This window comes from Sorghum bicolor, chromosome 8 (genome assembly GCF_000003195.3).
Source record: "Sorghum bicolor cultivar BTx623 chromosome 8, Sorghum_bicolor_NCBIv3, whole genome shotgun sequence".
Lineage (NCBI taxonomy): Eukaryota > Viridiplantae > Streptophyta > Magnoliopsida > Poales > Poaceae > Sorghum > Sorghum bicolor.
The window spans coordinates 60,087,054-60,104,254 of NC_012877.2; the positions used below are offsets into that span (position 1 = coordinate 60,087,054).

The following is a 17,201-nucleotide window of genomic DNA, read 5'->3' on the forward strand; positions in this document are numbered from 1 at the left end:
TACAAGTAATAAGTTTGCATTGGTATACACGATGCATATACTCTTATATATATTATTATGCCATATGTGGTAGAAACCTTTGAGAAGAAGCTGCTGCAATAATTAAAAGGTTGTACATTGAGGTGGTCGACCATGTGGAGGCTAAAGACCTCAGAGGGGGGAGGGTCATGGATGCAGACAGTGAGTGGTTTCCATGGCCGGCAGGGGGTGTGGGAGTTCGACCCCGGCGCCGGCACCCAAGAGGAGCGCACCAAGGTGGAGCAGCTTCGCCAGGAGTTCACTGAGAACCGCTTCCGAAGGAGGGAATCACAGGATCTCCTCATGCGTATGCAGGTATAAGAATATTGTCAATATGGTCATGCTTGCATTTGATGCTGTACTTTTGCTGGACTGTGATCGATGATGAGCTCTCTTGTCTGGTTGATGCAAATAACCATGACCAGTTCACTGGACAAAAACACCTGCATGCCGATATGCCCGCGGCCACCAAGCTAGAAGATGGCGATGAGGTGACGGAAGAAATTGTGCAGGAGTCTCTGAGACTGGCGCTCGGTTGGATGTCTGCTCTCCAAGCTGAAGATGGTCACTGGCCTGGTGATTTCAGTGGCATCATGTACATCCTGCCCTTCTGGGTTCGTGTTATTATTATTCCTCCCATGTCTCAGACGTTTAATTACATATCTACACTTTCTCTATTAATTGTTTCCTACATGAGAGCAAGCTATCTACCTAATAAGATTTGTTTTCATTTGTTCTTTCACATTTTTGTGCTCGATCAGATCTTCGCGCTGCACATCACAGGATCGATCGATGTTGTCCTATCAAAAGAGCATAAACGCGAGATATGCCGTCATATTTACAACCATCAGGCACGACAACCCTATTATGTACCATAATAGTGTGCCATTACAATTAATGAAACAACATATGATTTAATATATTGATGTAAAGGTTGTTACTCGGTCTTAGTATAATTAATTTCAAGACATTAATTAAAGCATTCAAATTATGTTCTTACATGCATATATAGAACGAGGATGGTGGATGGGGCTTCAACATTTTGGATGACAGTGCCATGTTTGGTACGTGCTTAAATTACGTCACCTTGAGGCTTCTCGGGGAGGTACAAAAGGATGAGAATGATGGGCTAGCAAAGGGCCGAGCTTGGATCTTATCCCATGGCACCGCAGCTGCAGGGCCACAGTGGGCAAAAATATTACTCTCGGTATGGCCCTGAGATCCGTCAATAAATATCTTTTATTGTGTCATTCTAAGGGTGTATTTGGTAGGGATCTAAATTCTCGTAAAAAAGTTTTAGATCTAAATTTTTTAAAGAAACATTTATGGATGATGATTTAGAATCACTTTTGACCAGCTGGTTGGTTGGATACTCATTTCTAAAAATAAATTAAATACTTTTTCATAAAAAATATATAAATAAAATTATACTTCAAAAATTTAAGAACATTTTTTATGACTGAAGAATAACTTAAATATAACTCATTTTAATTTATCGCACCTAAATACGATAACTAGAAAAATAATAATTGCTAGTGTACACGAGAGACCACAAATTTAATTGAAAGGCTTGAAACCAGGCAAAAAGTGCGGATCTACTGGAATGGAAACGTTTCCGGCCAGAAATGTCTTGTAGTTACAGTGTTTGGTGCCGTTTCTTCAGTTTCCAATGAGAATCTGAAATGCTTCATCTAGCCAAAATGAGCCTAAATATACTGAAAATAATAATGAAACTATATGAATGAATATTTAGGCCAATCTCAATGGGGTTTCATGAGAGTTTTATGAGCATTAAATAGGTTGATATGACACCGTATTAATAAAAAAGAGTGATAATAAAAGTTTTATGAGAGTAGAGAGAGTTTCATGGGACGAATGCACTATTTCAAAAATATACGTGTGTTAAAAACTGAGCCATGAAACTCACACTAAGACTAGTCTTAAAAGGTTGTATGAGCACAACTTTATTAGGGTCACTATGACACAATGCCCAAAAAGTATCATATATGTTATGGATATGCCTGGTGTCAATGTCCCACTTGTCATGCAGTTTTCAATTCTCAAATTTTAATTCAAATTTTGGCTTCAAATTCTTCTTATTGTTGTGTGTAATCTTATATGATTACTAGGAGGATTCTCCATGCGTTGCCGCAAGTATGAAGAAGGAATATAAATAGGTTAGAGTGTTAATCACTAAGAATTGGGAGACATATGGTATATTGTGGCAATATATGTTAATAAATGATGTGGTTTGCTAATGTAAATATCTTGAATGAAGACATAATGGTATGTGTTAGTTGGATGTGTTGTGGATACTTTGCATGGCGAGATAGTTGAATGTGCTATGTGCTAGTGGATGATGATATGGACACTTTGCATGGCAAGATAAATAACTAGTGGGGTTTATCTTTATAAGAGGATATGGATGCCATACAAAAGTTGTTCTGATGTTCTATCTAATGCATGGAAGCAAAATTCATAACAATGAACTTGTACTAGCTATTTTGTTTATCCTAAAATATAAGACACAACGTAAGTTTGTGCTAAATCAAAAGAAGTAAATTATCAAAATGTATTTCATGATGAATCTAATGTTACTCACAAGAGGTCCTAAATATTACATTTCTTTTCACTAAGGAAAAGTAATTTGACTCAGGATTCAATCTAAGAAGATACATTGTCTCAAACTCTGGATAACTTTATTCAGGATGCCTTATATTTTTTTTTATGGATATTCAAATTAGTATCTGATGATTGCTGCATTTTTTTTGGCTAAAAATAAGGTTATTGGTGTATACGACTGGTCCGGAAATAATCCTATGATCCCTGAACTATGGTTGGTCCCACGATTTCTACCAATTCATCCAGGTAAGTTATTTATGTAGCTGTTTTAAATGTATGTCAACTGAACTTGTATATGAAATGGAACACTTATCTAGTTTCCTTCTTTCACCATAGGATTAGCAAAATTCTATTTTATTCCTTTAAAGTATTTTTTTGTGCATAATATAAGAAACAACATCTTTTAACCTCACTTTAGCCTCCATATCCAAAACATGCATGAAGATTTCACTATGACGTTTGTCCTATATATGCATGGCTAAATGGGGCCAAGCATGATGGGCTGGCTGCCAGGCCTAGCCAAAAAAAGCATGACAATAGCACAGCCCAGGCACGGGGCCCATAGTCCTCGGCCGCCACCTCCTATATCTCACGGTCACGGTCGTGCTCCCGCTCCGGCCCATCGGATGGGCGAGACCACCCTGGCATTGGCAGCCCCGCCCTTCCTCTATCCACCACCACCTTTGCCACCTTCTTCTCTGGCCACTACCCACCCCTCCACACTACTCCGCTTGTCTTCCTGCCCGTGCACCTCTCATGCCATCTTCTTCCTTGGCTATTCTCGACATCATGCCCTCTTCTTCTATTCCTAGACATTTCTCGGTGGTGAGGTAGTGACGCGGGCATGAGATGCAGGCGACAACAACACACACGGTACATGGGCGATGCCAATGACAAGTGGTGGCACGATGACTGTACTTATGGTGTGGGGGTGTCAGCAAGGACCGGTGGGCCACGATGCCCAGCGGCACGACATGACACTACCAAATGCCCATAGGGCCGTGCCTGGGCCAAGAGTTGGAAACGATGACCCTATACGACATGGCATGGTCAGAGCACTATGCTCCATAGTGTCGTGCCCTATAGTGTCGTGCCAAACACGGCAATGGTTGGACCCGCCCGTTTGGCCATTTATAGTTTGCCCTTTAGTTTCTTTCTTAATAGAAGGATGAATTAATATAGTATGTTTTACAAAATAAAACATGCAAATAGTCATTAAAAATATGAAAATGTGGTACAAAACTAAACGATACTAATGAATAGTCGTTTGATTGCATTGATTAGAATATCCAGGCCGCTTCAACCTTCAGATACAAAAATAAAAATAATTAATGATATGTAAACTCCTATTCTAAGAAAAAAATAGCAGATTTGGCAACTGTCATATAGAATTGTGTGCCCAAAGTGTAGCACCAAATATTAGTAAAGTGGCCCTATGTTCAAATATATTCTTGTATGTACTTTATATTAATATTTGAATGTATACAAATTACTAAAGCGATCTTCTCTGCACAGGACGATTCTGGTGCTTCACAAGGATGGTTTATATGTCAATAGCTTTCCTTTATGGCAAGAAATTTGTCGGTCCCATTACACCAACTATATTAGCACTAAGGGATGAACTCTATAGTTTGCCATATACCAAGATTGATTGGAATAAAGCTCGTAATACTTGTGCGAAGGTATATGTCACTATCCTTTGTATATTTAGTTCAAAACATATTTTGCCCCTGCTAAAAAATTGTGCAATATTTAAATACAAATAAGACATCGATTTAGAAGTCCTTTTGCAGCGTAAGTGCATCTTGCAGAAAAACAATATATAAAGGTTTCTATAAAAAGAGGAAATATCTTGTGATACAATGGTAAATACAATTCCATCCCTTGGATCCCAATTTGAATGATCCATGTTGTAGTTGGGAATACAATCCCATCATGCTGGTAGGGATAATAGAGCATTTGTACCGGTAGTTATTAGTCCACCATTACCATTACTAGACCTTGTTCCTGCCCACGCTCTACCAGCATTATTTCCCACATATTATGTGAATGTTGTTTGTTTCCGTTGACATGTAAATAGTTGAGAGGTTTCTTTTTCCTGTTGTTTCCATGATGGTGGTGGCCAGATAGGGATGGATATGGTGTGGAATATGGTTTGAATTTCACTGCATACCATGACATTTCAGTGAAATTTGGCTTGTGCTGATGCTGAAAAGTAGTGTTCGCTAATTTGTTATGAGGAAAAATCACTGTTCGTTCGCTGAAAAGTACCACTAAAGTAGTGCTGCAATAAATTTCAGTCTTGCTATTTTTTAGGAGGACACACGCTATCAACCATCAGCAATATTCAGTGTCATTGCAAGTTGTTTGAACACGTTTGTGGAGCCATTCTTAAACTGTTGGCCGCTTAACAAGCTAAGAAAAAGAGCACTGAGTCACATCCTAGAACATATCCAGTACGAGGACGAAACTACTCAATATGTTGGCCTAAGTCCAGTTAACAAGGTATTGTCTACTGTCTTTAATTTGTTAGCTCATCGCTGCTGCCTTCTCTTGTTATTTCAGTTAATAGGAACTGGTGTTTGCTCTATATTATATTCTAAACCAAAGTCATATATATATATAGCATTCATCAACCCATTGTCATATCATCTATTTGAGGATCCATGCACAATCCTCTATGAAAGGATCAAGTGGATTTCGTTATTATTATCTGTGCAGTACTCTTTGCCAATCATAACATTTTGCAGACAATACTACTCCCCTAGCATTAGTTATAATTTAGCACTACTTAGTCCCTCATTTTGGTTATGTTTGCCACATAGCCCCGTACTAGTTGGTCAGATTACACACACGGGCATTAATTATTGGTCAAATCCCTTTTCTCTTTTGCCAAGCATCTATTATTGGTCAATGTGAGTGGGCCAGGTCACAAACAAAGATGGTGGAGCTAATTTCCATTAGTTTCCACTATAATCTTCAAAACGTGTATGTACTTGTTAAAATTTATTGAGAGTTATAACATTTCTACAATTCGTTGATGATTATTAGGCACTGAACATTATTTGCCGTTGGGTAGAAAATCCAAATCCAGATGTGCTCAAGCGACATATTACAAGGATAAATGATTATTTGTGGATTGCTGAAGATGGCATGAAGACCAAAGTACTGTACAGTCTCACTCAAACTATATATACTTTCATGCATTTTCCTTTAATTTTCAGTCAACTCAATTTCATGCATTCCTTTGATTTCCAACTATCCCTCTCTCTGTGTATGGGCAGGCGCGCGCGAGCAAGCGAGCGCATGTTGTATGTGTTGACTCGCATGAATGCAGAATCTGATTTGGTTGTATAAAGACATTTAGTTGATAAGAAGGTTGCTAGAGCCTAAGAATCTGATTTCATTGTCTAAAATGCATTTAAATTTAGAAGGCAGCTGCTATATCCTGAATTTATAGGCAGGACTCAACCAAATTGATTAGTACAGGTAGCTGCATCACAGTGACAAAATGCAAATACATATATTGGAAATGTTGTCTGATGCAAATAAAATGTTATATATGCTGCCATAACCTCTAAAATGACATAACATGTTTCAAGCTGTAATAATCAATTGGGGTACTACTTTTGGATCCTACATATAGATCCCGTCAAATCATAAGATGGAAACCAGGAGGTGCAAACGGTAGGTATATTTTCTGAGTGCCCAACTGTCTAAAGAGGGTTGGATAGTGATTTAGATCCTTTTTTTGGAGATTCCTATATTTCATTTGCATATCAGAAACAAACTGGGATATCGGATCGATTATAATGTGGCCAATATCTGTCAATCAGACATCGGATATCAAATCAGATAATTCAAATAGTTATGTCATCAGATTTTAGATTCAAGTGGCTTATCAAATATCATTATGAGTGGCCTGCAGGCCCAATTTGATTGAAGTCCATGATGAGTTTCTGCCCAAATGGGTAAGTGAAGTAGAGTTTCTTAGAAGTATTTGTGTCTCAATGGAGTATTTTAGAACTTATCCCATATTTAACACAAATTTATTCTTCTTTATAACTGAGACACTTTGTATTTGTGTATGTATCCGACACTATACATGTCCCACTCTAATCCTAGAGGGAATTGTAAAACCAAATTAGATACTAGGTTAGCGATATCCACTCGTATTCAATTTGGTTGCACCCATAATAATTAGCACACATTGAATCATTGTGCTTGTTGTCAAGTCTCATTATCATTGATAATGGTACTAAGTCTAGTCTGAATGAGAGATTTATGTGAGTTTCATTTGCATTTAATAGGTTATCACATAGGACTAGGCATCCCATTGGTGTCGGTGCCCCATCCTTCGTTGGTGTTGCTGACCTGCGACTAAAGTTGGTGTAGCAATAGCGTGGATAGCTATCGTGTCGTCTAGGGTGCGAGTGAGGTTGACGGCCATCTCCATGGATCGTGGGAGGTGGCATACCACCGCCTCTCGGAGCTCGTGTCGCAGGGCATGGACGAAGTGGCTGACTTGGTGTTTCTCGCTGTTGAGGTCGATGCAGCGAGCGTAAGCGATGAAGTTGTCAATGTAGTCATTCATGTGGAAGTCATGGCGAGGGGTGCCATATCATTGTTGGTGTCATGGTTGGGGCCAAAGTTGCTTGTGATGCTGTTGGTGAAGTGCATCCATTTGGTTATAGGCGTCGCCATTGTGGTACGCGTATGCCAATGGCCAGCCTTGCCTATCAAATGAAAAGCTGCATACTAGATGTGTTCATCTTCTGTCGGGTGGCATAGGTCGACGAGGTGCTCCATGCGTGCCAACCATGGTGTTGGATCCTTGGAGCCATCATATCTTGGAGTGATGGTTCTGGTCATGAGAGTGGGTGCTCTGTATGGTGTGCAAACACCAAGAGTTACATTGAACGACATGTCGAACCTATTGCTCGGTGTCAGGCTGCTGCTGTAGTGGTACCTCCAATATTAAAGGAGCTATTGGATCTGGAGCTTGTGTCATAGCCACCGGTGAAAATGCTAGTGCGGGCTGCTCATGATGGTGGCATAACTGGTGGTGCATGTTGCATGTCGTCATGTGCCTATGGCCTATTAGCTGGCTGCGGTGGGATAGCCGCTAGAGCCAGAACCACCTTAGGCTAAGGTAGTTCTGGCGCCAATAGAGTCGGTGAAGAAATCGCAGGTTGGTGCTCCTATGATGGAGACCCTTGCATCGGTTCTACGTTCATTGCCGGGAGCAAGGTGTTGGCGGCATTGTTCATGATTTGTGGAGCTTTGGAGGAGATGGGTTTCTCAAGCTAGCTCTAGAGGTAGGATCTACCGATAGCGAGCATGACGCGTCGCGTCGTCTTAGCTGTAGGCTCCGCCATGGCAACCTCGTGGTTGAGCATAGCCTACTCATGCAAGATGCATCCTCCTTGGATCTGTTCCTGCTCAATGTCATGGATGTAGGTGTTGAGGTGGACCAGCTGCTAATGCATCTCATCTAGTTTGGTGCAAAGGTTGGTGGAGAACTCCTGGAATAGTTCCTTCATGGAGGCAGTGTTGGAGGCCATGGGTGCGCAAAGGATCGACCTGATCTCGTGGTACCAATGTAACATGTACGCGGAGAGGGTGGTCGATGATGAGGCTAGGGCGGTGGCAGCTAGGGTTAGAGGGAGAGGGGGCGACGACGCAAGTGAATGGAGAGAGAGATGGCGGCAGCAGGAGCGAGGGGAGGGAGAGGAATAAGGCCTTTTGGCTATTTTCTTATTGATTGCAAGAGTTACAAGGCCCCTTGTATTTATAGTCCTGGGCGACTTGGTCCCTAAGCAATCTCAAGAGATCCTTAAAGTAATTGGATTCTCCTTTTCTAACATTTCAAACTCAATTTCTTAACTAATCAATTCTTTCCAAATCTAGTAGAACTCAACTAAGGTAATTAGATAGTAATGTTGATGACGTGGCAAGACGGTGGCGGCAGCGACGGTCACGGCGTGCATGCCCTCCTCCCTCGGGCGCATGGCCCATTAGGGCTTGGGGTCGAGGGTGTTCGGCTCCTCCTATCGGGCAGTTGCTAGCCTATTTATTGCACCATGAGGAGTAGCCCATGTTAGGCGTGTAACACATAGGTTTTCTTGGTGACATGCATGGCAACACTCACTACTACATTAATTTTAATGGAGACGGGCAAAAACGCTTAACCGAGATGGGCCGGCCAACCGCCTCAGTTAGTTAATCGTGACCTTAGTCGAGGCGGTCCTAATGCCCACCTCGGTAAATCGATCAGAAAAAACAAAAAAAAAGAAAAACCCTGGATAAGCCCACTGAGCCCATCCATGGCCCGCTGAGCCCATCCACGACTGCCGGATCCACGCGTGCGTCGCAGCTCGTCGTGTCCGCCCTCCACCAGATCCACCATGTCGGCGCCGCCAGATCCATGCGTGCACACAATCGCTCGTTAGGGTGACCTATTAGATCTGCTCGTCGTGCCATGCTCCACAGGCTCCGGTTGTCATGGCCTCCTCGAGCACCGCCACAACAGGATCCGCCCGCTAAAAGCGCCGCCACCATCAGGAGAGGCCTCCTCGAGCACCGCCGCAGCCAGATCCGGCAACCCACGTGTGTCGACCCCGAGAAGACCTCCCCGCGCGCCACCACTGTCGTGACCCCTCCCATGTCGCGCAGCCAGAGGGAAGAGAGAGGCCGTGGGGTAGCCACAGCTGGGCGCCACCGTTGCTCGCACTCGGGGAGAGGGGTGCCATGGGGGAGCGGTGGGGGAGAGAGGCACCATGGGGGAGAGAGGAGCGGTGGGGGAGAGAGGCACCATGGGAGAGAGGGGAGTGGTGGGGGAGAGGCTCGCGACTGGGTAAGAGAGACGGGGGAGCAGATCGCAACTGGTGGAGGGGAGCGATGGCGTCTGGAGAAAGGGAGCGACGGCGTGTGAGAGAGTGAGGGACTGAGTGAACCCTAGGACATGATATATATATATATATATATATATATATATATATATATATATACTCAGGGCGTCTTATTGGGCTGATTTGGGCTTTTCTCATTGGTAGTGGGCTCAACCTCTATTAACCGAGGCGGGCCTTATAATAGACCCGTCTTCGATAATAGGGGTATTTTTGGAGGCGGGTATCTTATACAGCCCGTCTTTGTTAATAGATTTTAGGAGACGGTTATCTTTTAACCACTTCCGTAAATAGATTTTGCGAGGTGGTTGATTGTAACCGCCCCGGTTAATAAAAAACGACCGCCTCGGTTAATCCGAGGCATTAACCGAGGCGGTTCAAAGTCCCGCCCGCCTCCAAGGCCTATTTCAAAATGTCTTGCAAAATATTTTGTGTAGTAGTGACTTGACAAAAAAGAAGTGAGTTTCATGTAGATAAAACTCTCTTGACACAATTACCAACTCTCTATGAGTCATGTAATTAAATGTATATGAAACCATATAATAAAACTTTCCATTAAGAGTAGATGTTTCATCCAAGTTATATCTCATTCTTTATGACATGGCATTCTTGGAACAACGCCATGAAATTCCTGACTGAGACTGGCCTAAGCTAAGTGAACTATTTTCAAATATTGCCTTTGACAAGAAAGCATCCTACACTTCTTTCATTATTCACTAATGAACATTTTATATACTCCTTAATTAGTTAATTTTCTAGTGAAAACTTTATCACTAGCTTGTACTAAAATATCCATTTCACTTAGTAATGATGTGTGTTGCTTTTGCCTCAGTGAAACCGTAAGTACTCAAACGAGAAAGCAAATATATTAGCAATGATGTGTAGGATGTTTGTGAGTTATGGTCCCTTGAATTGTCTTGAAAACAATAATTTATGGTTCTAAAAGGTAAAGGGACATGATAACAAAATAACCTAATTTATTAACCTTGATTTTGGCCATTGTTATTATTCTATTTCAGTTTGTTTATACGGGTATTCAGTTTGTGAGTTATTCTGGATTGTAGGTATGTGATGGTGCCCAAAATTGGGAGATAGCACTTATAACCCAGGCTTTCTTGTCGGCAGATATTGCCAATGATTATGGTCCAACCGTTGAGAGAGCTCTGACATATATAAAGAAAGCACAAGTCTGTTGTTTCATGATCTTCAGTTTATCCCAATATTTTTAAAGAACAATGTTGTTGTTAACTTATATTTTCCTTGTGTACTTTGATAATTCTTTTATAACAAGCAGGTTGTTAGAAATCCTCCAGGAGACCCAAGTTATTGGTGGAGACACAGATCAAAAGGCTCATGGACACTTTCAACTGTAGATAATGGTTGGGCTTCAAGTGACTGTACTGCAGAAGCAACTAAGGTGTGGATTAGCGTATTTATAGTACAAAATCATATTAGAAGAAAAATATTGATTTTGGTAGCAGCAAATTCCATCACTAGACTAATTTTGTTTTTTTATTTAGACATTGATGCTGCTTTCAAAGATATATCCTAAGCTCCATGAGAATCAAGAGGAAGACGAGTGGCTCTTAAATGCTGTTGATTGCCTTCTTTCCTTTATGGTATGATTGAGAAAAGTTAATTTATATAGAAAATATTTATCTAACACACTTCTGCACAACCCATATGTGGTAGTTGCAAAAACTAAATATGTTTTTTGATATAAACTAAATCTGTCATTAAATGCATAGCACACCACCAAATATGGGCTGTGTAGATGAATGACTCTTAAATACTCCCTCCATCCCATATTATTTGTTGTTTCAACTGTGGGAACATGAATTAAGGAGTAAAAAAGGTTGCTGCATAGAAAATGAGAAGTAGAGAGATAGAGATGAAGATGTATTGGTGAAAAAGAAATATGCATTGCAAATTAAGTGAGAATGACAAATAATTTTGATGAATGACTCTTATTATGGATGGATCGGGCAGAGTATTATTTATTGCTCATATCCTATTATGACTAATGCCACACCTGACCCTTGCCAAAGTGAAAGCAATTAAGAAGTCATTCAATTTTTACTTTTTCATATCCACCAATTATCTTTCTCCCCCACCTATCCTAGCTAAGAGATCACAATCTTCTAATTTAAAATTTTGTAGTGTCCATTGTATTCATTTTCTCATTGAAACCATGGCTATACATGATATCCAGTTTATTCCTCTCTTCCTTCGTCTTATTTAGTATAGAGAAACATTACCTAAAAACCCTGATTTATATGGATAGAAGATTATAGTTCAAAGGAGTATACGACATAATACATATCTTTTCACATTGAAATTTGTCTAAAATTATGCGCACATTTTTTTATAGCTAGTAGCGAAATTATCCACTTTCTGAAACAAAGTGATATATCTTTCTCAAGAAAATGAGCATTGTGTACTGCCCTGATTACAATTCTATTAAAATATATCAAATAAAATACAATTAATTTTATAATTATGATAGAATGAATTTATAAGTGTGATAATGTTATTTCCTACAAACCAGTACTATTTCATCTAGCTACTCTAGTTGGATTGCATCAGTTGTTTGCTGAAGAAACGGACCAGTAATATCATTACCTCTTTTTATTTTATGCAAGTAAATCAATGTTCAGTTTCACTACTTATCTGCGAACAGAAATCAATTTGTTTTATGTCATTACAGAAGTGGTCCACATTTTACTCCCGTGCAATATTTCACTAACTACATATTACAATTTTTTCCTTTCAAGAACAAAGATGGTTCAGTTTGTACATATGAATGCCAAAGGACTTATTCGTGGCTAGAGGTGAGTGCCTTTTGCAAAGCTTCCATTTTGAACCTCTTGAAAAAACAGAAGATAGAACACTTTGTGGCATGCATGTATGTTAATATGACAATTATATTAGGCTCCGGATTTTTTTCCCAGTATTGGATACCAGTATTGGATCAAGCCTCCTTCAACTTCAAGCTACCCGATACATTTTTTGGAATGCAAACATGGCGACATAGAACATGTAGATCACATAATGCAGTATAGAACTACAGAAAGAAAATCCCAAGATTCTAACTTGCATAATTTCTGGAACTTGTCATGTGCATATCTGGACACGGGTTCAATCATGCCAGTCCAGAAATTTAATCTTGACACAAACCAAAATCATACAAAAATAATGTAACATTAAATCCAATTTAGGAGACTATACCCACCCTTCTAAAATATGTGTTTTATGGAGTTTCAGTAAGATATTTCACTATAATCCCATCATCAATTGAAATTGATCAGTTGTGATCTTCTAAATAAAAGAAACACGAACATTTGAACAAAATTATATGTTTCTTTAAAAAACTATGTTGAAGAATATAGAACTATTGTCACTGATAAACTCATAAAATTAATGGTTAAATTCTTAAGTACAATATAAATTTTCTTTGGAGAATAATATTAACTAGAATTCTACTTTATGATTTGGTTTTCAGCTTAGCACACACATTGTATACATTATTATTACACCACCATTCTACATGGAGATGGTATTATTCAGTATGAGCTGTCTACCAAAAAGCATAATCTAGTATTGTTGAAAATCAATTCACTATGTGATGTTATCTTATTAAAAAATTAGCAAAGAATCCTGGTACTTTATATGTTCATAGATCTTGTGGCTCCATGCATGTACACTGACTTTTGTTGTATTTCTAGATTTTAAATCCATTGGAGAGCTTTCGGAATATTATGGCTGATTACCCGTAAGAACTAAGACAGTTCCACTAAAATGAGAATTTGATATCACTAATTTCAATTTGTTGGCAAAACCATGTCACACATTGATCTATTTGGCAGAACGGTTGAATGTACTTCCTCAGTGATGGAAGCTCTGATACTATTTAGGGAGGTAAATCCAGTGTACCACAGTGAAGAGATAAGAGAGTATGTCACCAAAGCTGCCATGTTTATAGAGAATAATCAAAAGAAGGATGGATCCTGGTATGTATGACAACATAGTCTACATTTGAAAGTATTATCTATTGTTTTATACATGATAACTAAAGTGGCTATTATCTGCAAGGTATGGCACTTGGGGCATCTGTTTCATATATGGGACCCTGTTTGGAATAAAAGGCTTAGTTGCTGCTGGGAGAAATTACGAGAACAGTATTTGTATTAGGAAAGCATGTGAGTTTTTGCTGTCAACACAACTCAGAACAGGTGGTTGGGGAGAGAGCTATCTTTCTTGTGAAAGACAGGTGAAAACTTGGTCTATCCTTTCCTCAAGGTTTTTCATATGTAACTTTTGGCATGCATGACGTGAAACCTACCAAAAAAATTCATAAACAAAATATGTGTCTGCAATCTGAAATAGAGAAACTCCTGCAGAAGTTTTTTTAAGTAGTCAACATGCATAGAAGTGATAGAAGATATTACCCAGTGTAAGTTCAGAATGCTACAGTTAATGCAAAACAACAGGTAAAATATTTGATAAACCACAACAGGTATTGTTCGCTTGAACTTATGCATGTGTACAATGGCTGATAAACTGTGTTGATAAGTTCAAGAGAAAAATACTTACATTAAGACATATAGGGTTCTATATACATATTGGGGGTTCTATATGCATTGTTTGTTAACTCATTTTTCTATAATTTAATTTGGACAATGGATATACTTCAATAATTCTCATGTCATTAGTCCTGATCAAGAAAAGATTTGATGTGGTCATAATGAGGATTTTTTTTGCTGTAATCCTGTGCAGGTCTATGTAGAGGGTCCTAATACTCATGCAGTACAAACTGCTTGGGCAATGCTAGCTCTGATATATGCTGGGCAGGTTTGGTTTCTTAGTCAAATATCACTTAATTACAACAATATGCTCCCTTACTAAAACAAGCAAGTGATGATGTCTTAGAAACTATGCTTCCTTAGCAAAACAAGCAAGTGATGTCTTGAAAACTATGCAATCAAGCATTGCAACCTCCCTTTTGTGGATAAATGTGGCTCTATCAAATTTTCCTTTTAATATGATTTTTGAGCTGGTCCACCCATAGGAATTGATTTTTAGAAATGATTGGGCCTCTAAAACTGATTTGTAGTAGAGGCTGTTGACAATGTGGTCCCATCTCTAAAATAAGATATAGCTTAGTGATAATTCATAACTTTTCAAAATCAAATCAGATGAGGACAAACTTTATATCAAAGTTGCAGTGCTCAAAGTGATCTATAATTTTGTAGTACTCAAAGTGATTTGCAATTTTGTTGTTGATGACTTTTCTATTTGAAACCATTTATGACCAAAATAATTTGTTTTAAGTTTTCATAATTTGAAATTAAATATTTAAAAAAATTCAAATAATTTTGGATTAAGGAATAATCTAAACCAAAGTTGTAGTACTCGTAAGGATCCGCAACTTTGTAGTTGGCTACTTTTCTCATTTGAAATAATTTATTGCCTGAAAGTTCTATTTTGATTTTAAAATTCATTTTTATTTTTTTTTCAAAATATCTTGCATGGAGAAATGACCTAAATCAAAGTTGTAGTACTCGAAAAGATATGCAACTTTGTAGTTGATGAACTTTTCATTTGAGAATATTTAGAGTCCAAAAAAATATGTTTTAAAATTAATGATTCTAAAATTCATATTTTTACATTTTTTTCAAATTACCTCAGACGGAGAAACAACCTAAACTATTTTTACCATTAAGGAACACATGTTATCCATTCATTTTATTTTTCTAATTTGTGTAATACATAGATGGAACGAGACCCAACACCATTAAACGGTGCTGCAAAAGTATTGATCAATATGCAAATGGAGACAGGAGATTATCCTCAGCAGGTAAGATTATATTATTGTTATAAATGTTGTCGTGGTACATACAACTCTTTTTTAGTTTTGTACTGCCAATATCCTCTTTTGGAGACTTAATTTAAACAAATTTCTTTTTCCTCTCTATTTAATGTGAAAATTCATGTTTATTGATTCCTTTTGGCAGTGATAATTGTTAATAAAATGATGTTTTTTACTCCTATCTAGGTCATTATATGTGCACAATTGGCACTTTACATTATACCACACTATTATGCTTTTGTTTTTCAATATATTATCCATGTGTATATAATTATGTTGGTCAAATAAAAAGGGGGCCAGGGCCACAATTGGATAGCATATGGGCAACACGGCTGAAAACCCAAACACATGGACCTTGGCATTGCATTGTGTTTTTGGAAATGTGTTTTGGGCTTGTTAGAAAATTGAATTGGCATATCTATTTCATACAATTAATACTCCCTCAATTTGAAATTGCATTGCATTTCTTATAGTTAGGTAAAATTACATTTGACCAACCTTTATTCATTGTTATTTCATTTATGTGATGCAATGTAATCATGAGCAAGTATGGACTTTAATACATGTCTACTAACATAAATTTTGTATTACAAAAACCATGTATGATAGAGAATTGTTTCCCATAATTTTTATATCAATGAGCTAAAATACGCCTTGTAATTGCAAATGGAGGGAGTAGCATTAGGTAATCTTACTTAATTTATCTTTGGTTAATGGTAAAATAGTTACCATTGGTTATGCACATGCGACTATTAAAGTCACATGCTATCTTTGCTTTTGAAGACAACATCTAGTTACAAAAACTAAGCACTTTTTGGGTTAGATGCATTGAACTAAAAAAATTATATCATGGTGTAAAAAGTAGATTAGAAATAAACTAGTCACTCTGTCTCCACAATAGTTATTTATAGTGTTCAAATTCTATTTCGGAATTCAACTATTTATGTGTTTCAATGGGTTATATAATGTGGTTTCTCAATACCACCCTTTGCAATGCTTTTTATGTTGGCGACATTCAACCAAATATGCCAACCAGATGAAAGTTGCCCTTTATAATTTTGGACATGCAAACAAATATAGTCAGCAAAGCTATCATATTTCACGTGTATCTATCTCGGCCATATAATAATATGACAAAACTAATGACATGCAAATTAGATCTTTAACCTCTCTATTTATTCTATTTCAGAAAAGGTTAGTGCTGTACAAAGTGAGTACCATTACTAAACATTTTCTTGCATTTCTAATATACAGGAACACGTTGGAAACACCAACTCTTCTGTTTATTTCAACTACCCCAACTACCGCAATTTATACCCTATTTGGGCTCTCGGAGAGTATCGACGGAGACTATTTGCTAAGAATGAATGAAGGCTACTCAAGCAATTCAAATGTGTGATGCTCACAGTTCTGTCACACTGGAGCATATATAAATGAAAGTGTAGTAAAGCTGCTTGTATTTTCTATATTAAATAACTGTGATTCTAGATATATACCATACACAATTGTACAGCTTACAAGTGATATTGCTTTAATAATGCAAACTAAGAATAAGAGTGAAATACAACTTATACTGAACACAGGATAATACAAGTATCTATGCCTAATATTAAAGAGAGAATTTCTTTCTCCAAAATTTGGTCCATCGCTCTCTCTCTCTCTCTCCAAGTGCCCCTCCACTCTTCGGAGCATGAGTCCTAGCCGGTTTTTACTAAGAGCAATAATATGTGAGAATTAGATGTTACTGTCCTAACTATTTTATTGTTTGTCCATGACCTGAACAT

At 38.3% G+C, this 17,201-nt stretch overlaps 1 protein-coding gene across 1 annotated transcript; it reads left to right on the top strand.

Annotated features, from left to right (window-relative positions):
• LOC8084393 (achilleol B synthase) lies at positions 54-16,995 on the top strand. The gene is made up of 18 exons (XM_021445843.1): positions 54-333; positions 444-632; positions 780-869; positions 1,031-1,225; positions 2,802-2,886; positions 4,156-4,322; positions 4,957-5,145; positions 5,692-5,805; positions 10,613-10,735; positions 10,843-10,965; positions 11,069-11,167; positions 12,323-12,379; positions 13,274-13,320; positions 13,415-13,558; positions 13,641-13,818; positions 14,325-14,399; positions 15,322-15,405; positions 16,672-16,995. The coding sequence occupies exons 1-18, from the start codon at positions 133-135 to the stop codon at positions 16,786-16,788; spliced, it is 2,277 nt and encodes a 758-aa protein (XP_021301518.1). The 5' UTR covers positions 54-132; the 3' UTR covers positions 16,789-16,995.

Coding starts and splice junctions, on each gene's coding strand:
- LOC8084393 (XM_021445843.1), top strand. CDS start 133: ATGTGGAGGCTAAAGACCTCAGAGGGGGGAGGGTCATGGATGCAGACA. Junction 5,146..5,691: donor GCCTAAGTCCAGTTAACAAG/GTATTGTCTACT, acceptor GATGATTATTAG/GCACTGAACATTATTTGCCG. Junction 10,966..11,068: donor GTACTGCAGAAGCAACTAAG/GTGTGGATTAGC, acceptor TTTTTTATTTAG/ACATTGATGCTGCTTTCAAA.